The 6,000-nt window shown below is 52.4% G+C and overlaps 1 protein-coding gene across 1 annotated transcript in view; it reads left to right on the top strand.

Annotated features, from left to right (window-relative positions):
* The first annotated feature begins 734 nt into the window (after nucleotides 1-734).
* Nucleotides 735-6,000, top strand: part of NT5DC3 (5'-nucleotidase domain containing 3) — a 63,394-nt gene continuing 58,128 nt past the window's right edge. Inside the window, exon 1 of the mRNA XM_043440286.1 lies at nucleotides 735-1,032. Within this exon, the coding sequence (XP_043296221.1) occupies nucleotides 831-1,032 (202 nt within the window). The 5' untranslated portion in view covers nucleotides 735-830. The remainder of the gene's footprint in view (nucleotides 1,033-6,000) is intronic.

Raw genomic sequence — 6,000 nt, 5'->3', positions numbered from 1 at the left:
GCACAGAACAGGTGCAGCCTTGTCCACCGCGTCGTGTAAGCGTGGGCTGGAGCAGGGGGACTAGTGTCCCGAGGGCTTCCCTCGCGAGTCAGAAATCTTGGCGGGGGGCACTGGCCTGCCAGGCTATGCAGTGGGGGGTGCCCTTCAGGCACATCGGCCTACGCATGGGACCTGGGCCCAGATGCTGGCTCCTCGGTGGGACCGGAAGGATCCAAGCCAGGGACGGGGGACCTCCCAGACCCGTCTCCGCGATCCAGCCGAGGTCCAGGCCGTGGAGGTCATTAATGCAGAGAGGTCGCCTCCTGGAGTCAGGGCCAGAGGCGCGCTGTCCGTACAGCCAGGGTCGGGGGACGGTCACAGAGCGGGGGAGGAAGGTGCTGCGGGGTCGGCGTGAGGCGCCGGGATCCCGACTCGTGGTCCAGGGCCAGCAGAATCACTCCATTTCATGTGACCTCGGCTGATGGGACGTTCACGCCACCGCACAGCCACCTCTGCGCGTCACACGATCAAGAAGTGACTGTAGCATGTTTCGCGCGTGGTCTCGGCTGTCTGAAAGCTGCTGCCCTGCCTCGCGGATTAGGTCCCGCCCCGCCCCGCCCCGCCCCGCCCCTCCAGGACTCCGCCCCGCCCCGGCCCCGCCCCGGCCCGGCCCTCCAGGACTCCGGCCCACCCCTTCAGGACTCCGCCCCACCTCAGGCCCCGCCCCCGCGGCGGCCGAAGGGCGGGCCGCGCCGCCACGTGCTCAGACGCAGGGACCCGCCCGCCCCCCGGGCAGAGCGCCGGCAGAGCACCGGCCCTGGGGCGCCACTCGCGGCCGGGCGGCGGCAGGCATGGCCTCGGCGGCGGTAGCAGCGGCGGCTCGTGGAGCCGGTGCAAGGGCAGTGACGGCCCTGCGGGATGGCTGCCGGACTGCGACCCGGGGGCGGTCGCGCGCGGGCCCCGCACGGCCATTGTGCACAGCACCTGGGACCGCCCCGGACATGAAGCGCTACCTATGGGAGCGCTACCGGGAGGCGAAGAGGAGCACGGAAGGTGAGTGGGGCTGCGGCCCCCGAGCCCTCTGGACGTGTGGGGCCCCTCTCCGCCGGGCTGGGGCGCCAGGTCCCGTCCCACGCGGCCATCCGGGAAGCCGGCTCCCTCGGACCCGCGAGGTCCGCTGCTGACCGCCAGACCTCCCTCCCCATCCTCACCCTCGGTCGTCCCCAGCCCCAACCGCGGGCGACAACGCCTCTGCAGTGCGATTCCGGAAACGCGGAAAAATGCGCCTGCTGAGAAACTTTACAACTCTTGCCTTTCTCCTGTCGGGAAAGCCTCTTTATAAATTCCTGGGATTTTCTAGCCAGAAATCCACATCGAAAGCGCTTTGAACGCTCCTGGCCGGGGTGGGGGTTCCACGGGGTTCCATCTTTTGGGAGACGGTCACCGCCACGCATCGTTAGGTATTGTTATTAATAGACGGCAATAATAGTAACCGCCGGAGTCCGGCAGGCGGCGGGTTACCCTGTTTTCCGACTGCTGGGCAGGTGCCCAGGGTCCGGAGGCTGATTTATCTTCCTTCTTTGTTTTAGAGGATAGGGTAAGATTTGCTGTACTTGTAATAAGGGGGGTCCAGGTTGGGAGTGTCCCGAGTTATCTACTAACCTCAGCGAGGAGGGGCTTCCAGGGCGTGACCTCTTTGTGGCCAGAAAATGAGCTTGATTTGATTGTTGGTAAGGGAAATAGGGAGGATAGAAAGAGGACCCAGTAAATACTAATATCAGACACACAAATTGTGTCCCGGAATTCTTCCCCATACCTGGGAAGGAGGTGTCACATCCTCATCCTATAGATGAGAGAGGCCGGACTCAAGTTTAAGAAACCTGGCCCAGGTGTGATCTTTACCTCTAGTCTGTCTCAGCCCCACACCCATTCTCCTGTTTCCTGCACTGCCTTGCAGTAGCAGCTCATCATTTGGGAACTGGTGTAAAGGGCCAGTGATAATCCATGCGTGCTGCTTTTTCAGGGAGGATTTAGAATAGAATTTTTTGTACTCATATTTTGTGTGTGTGTGTTGCGGGGTGGGGGGGGGGGAGGGCTGTGTGTGCTGGTGGAGATGGCAGAGAGAGAGGGAGAAAATATTTAGTGGGGAGAACATTTTCTAGAATCACATTTTCCATCTTTTGTCCAGAAGTCATGAAAGAACACAAGAGGCTTATTTTCACCAATTGGAATAATTTTCTGAGGGAACTCAAAGTGACCAGCAGTGCAAAATTCTGTGAAATAGGGTTTGTTGTCTTAGTTTTCCTTTGCTCCGAGTTTAATTTTGCATTGATTTTTGAGGTGGTGTGTGGGTGGCAAGAAGACTGACTTTTGAGACATTGAGAATTGCAGATCTTAAGTGAAAGGAATATAAGAGATCATCAAGCCTGATGGGTAGGCAAGACTTTTTAATTGAAATTTTCAGTTGAGATAATTGTATCCTGTACAGTTGTAAGAATTAATACAGGGAGATCTAGCATAACCTTTAACCTGTTTCTCCCACTGGCAACATTTTGCAAAACAACAGCACAGTATCACAACCAGTATATCCACACTGATAGAACCCACAGGTCTTATTCAGAATCTCCTAGTTTTACTCGGACTTATGAATGTGTATTTAGTTCTACACAGTTTTATCCCATGCAGGTTCATGTATTCAGCATGGGACACGATACAGAACAGTTCACTGCAAGGTTGCTCCTAGTTTTTGACCACGACAGATAAATAAAGCTCCTGTAAGCCTTTGTGTGCAGGTTTTTGTGTGAACACATGTTTTCATTTCTCTAAGTGCCATTGGTTGAATGGCAGTTGTGTGTTTTATATGACACTACAGGCAAATTTTTTGCCATTCCGATTTTACAGACAAGGTTTGCTGCTGTGGATTGTGACTCTTGGGACATCACAAAGCTCCGGTTTCCTTATCTGTAAAATGGGGATGGATGCTGGTTGTACCCACATCAAAGGGTTGTGATGAGGAATGAGTGGGTCCATCATGAAAGATTTTTAGAACAGTGCCTGGTGAATGAAATTCCCTGGCAGCTCAGCTGTTAAGGAATCCACCTGCAATGCAGGAGACCCCGGTTTGATTCCTGGGTCGGGAAGATCCGTTGGAGAAGGGATAGGCTACCCACTCCAGTATTCTTGGGCTTCCCTGGTGGCTCAGCTGGTAAAGAATCTGCTTGGGAAAACTGAGATCAGAGGAAAGGAACTTAACACCAGAGCTAACAAATCTCAAAATTTCCTCAAACTGACCTACTCCAGACCCCCTGGGATTATCCCACACCAAAGCCCAGCTCTGGCCTGAGTCCGATCTTTATCACTCAACCCTCAGCTCTCATCTGCCAGTGAAAGTCGCTCAGTTGTGTCTGACTCTTTGCGACCCCTTGGACTATACAGTCCATGGAATTCTCTAAGCCAGAATACTAGAGGGGTAGCCGTTGCCTTCTCCAGGGGATCTTCCCAACCCAGGGATTGAACCCAGGTCTCCTGCAAAGCAGGCAGATTCTTTAGCAGCTGAGAAGTCCAGGAATACTGGAGTGGGGATAAAGCGGGGAGTTTTCGAGTAGGCTTGGCAGATACTCAGGGGTAGCTCTTGTGGCCGGTTAGTAAATAACTCAGTCTTAGTCATGCTTAGTAAGCTGTGGAGATGGGCTAGTTAGCACTAGGGTCTATGTCTCCTTGTGCTACTCTCTCTACTCTCTCTAGTCTTCTTTCTGTAGAATGAGGCCACTGAAGTAAATATGTGAGCTTTTTCAGTGTTACAGGTCTGTGAATCAGTATTTGGGGTCCCGTCTTCACCTCCCAGCACAAGCCCACGTGGTCCCTGTCTTACCTCAGAGGACGCAGGGACTTTCTTCCTTCACCCTGTCTGTGTCTGCACCACCACTTTAGCTGAAGTCTGTACATGGGCCCAACCTGCATTCATTCACCAGACATTTATTAAGCAGGTAGCAGTGGGCTTGGGGCTTCCCTGGTGGCTCAGAGGTAAAGCCTCTTCCTGCAATGCGGGAGACCCGGGTTTGATCCCTGGGTCAGGAAGATCCCCTGGAGAAGAAATGGCAACCCACTCTAGTACTTTTGCCTGGAAAATTCAGTGGACTACAGTCCATGGGGTTGCAAAGAGTCGGACACGTCTGAGCAGCTTCACTTTCACTTTTCACTTTCAGTGGGCTTCAAAGCTATTGATTTCATAGATGGACATGACTGCATGGGAGGGGCCCTTAGGGGCTGAGCACCTGCTGGGGCCAAGGGAGGGGGACCCGATTTGCTTGGATGGGGAGGTTGGTAAACAGATAAGTGTCCGTTCAGCTTGGGGAAGTTATTAATAAATAACCGGCCCCAGGGGATATGCAGGAAACGCTTGACACTGTGTGTATAGGAGTAAAGACTCAGAGGAGATACTGATGTTCACACAAAACCCCCCCCCACCAACCCCCTGCTCCCCACCCCTCCCCCCACCAGTTTACTAGAGGACAAAGTTCTATTTTCTCCTTTCCTGATTATTGCTTTCTGGTGTTTGATCTCTTGCCTTAATTGGAACAGTCCCTTCAGGTGTCTTCTCTTTAAAGAGACTCCCAGAATGAAGCCTGCTCCAGGAGGAGATGATTTTTACTCTTAGTTTTACTTTCTCTCCCACCCTCCTTTTTCCCCCCAAATTAAAAAAGACTGTTGTTTAGATCAGTTTTAGATTTATAGGAAAATTGCATGTTTCTGTAAACTCCCTGACTATGGGATGGTGATATTGTGACTTTTTAAAATCAGAAACGTGGCACAGAGCTTCTAAAACCTTGGAATTTCCTAAGTACCCAGATGGATAAAGGTTTCCTTTGTGATATTAATTAGGTGACTTTTGGAGTACTCCTAGGCAACCAAGGAGGGGGCCTGGTTGCCAGGGGGATGCAGCCCTGTGATTGGAGACTTAGCGCTTGTGTCTTCTGTTCTCCCCACTCCTCGGGGAGGGAGAGGGGCTGGAGATTGAATGGATTACCAGTGGCCAATGATTCAGTCATTGCCCGTGTCACGAAGACTCCATAAATGTCTCCATAAAAACCCAGAAGGACGGGTTCTGAGGGTTTCTGGGTGACAAATGTATCTAAAGGATTCTGCACCCAATTCAGATGTGCATTTTTTCCCCAGGCCACCTATTCTTGGACACATCTGAGTGTCCTTCCACACAGATCACTCCTGACCCCTGCTGGAGAGAGCGTCAGATCCTCCAAGTTAAGGGCTCATTCCTACAGGACTGCCATGGAGATTCATGTGGGGAGAGTGGTACACCCATTGAGGACGTGGAAATCCCTTGTGCTGCCTACGAACTTTGCCCTGTGCATCTCTCCCATCGGGCTCTCCCTTTACAATAAACCAGCAATCTAGAAAGTAAAAGATTTCCCCGAGGTCTGTGAGCCACTCTAGTCAATTACTTGAACCTGAGGAGGGAGTCAGTGGACCCTCCAGTCTATCGCCGGCCTGTCAGAGGCGCAGGTGGCCACCAGCACTGGGGACTGAGGTTGGGCTGGGGCGGTCTTGTAGGACTGAGCCTTTGACCTGGACGGTCTGACGCTCTCTGCAGGAGGTGTCAGAAGTGAGTTGTGTTGTAGGACACCCTGTTGTGTCTGCGCACTGGTGGCCTGGGGAAAAACTCACACCTGAGTTGGGCACAAAATGGGTACATTTGTCACAGTTAACCAGTATCGATCCATTGTCAGTATGTATCAGTGTTAAGCAAAGTCCCTGTTTGGTTGAGAATTCGTTAATGTTTAACTGAGTGTCCTTTTCTCCTCCAGGATCCCATCCAGAATAGCACACTGCATTTACTTATCATTCTTGGGCCCCTCTTGGCTGTGACGGTGGCTCAGTTTCCCTCTTTACCATCACCTTGACAGTTTTGAGGAATACTGGTAACATACCTTGTAGAATGTCCCTCACTTAGAATTTGTTCCTTTTTTTAAAACTTGAGATCTCTGGACATGTAATAGTTATGTA

This window comes from Cervus canadensis, chromosome 21 (assembly GCF_019320065.1).
Source record: "Cervus canadensis isolate Bull #8, Minnesota chromosome 21, ASM1932006v1, whole genome shotgun sequence".
NCBI lineage: Eukaryota > Metazoa > Chordata > Mammalia > Artiodactyla > Cervidae > Cervus > Cervus canadensis.
This window is presented reverse-complemented; position numbering and strand designations above follow the sequence as displayed.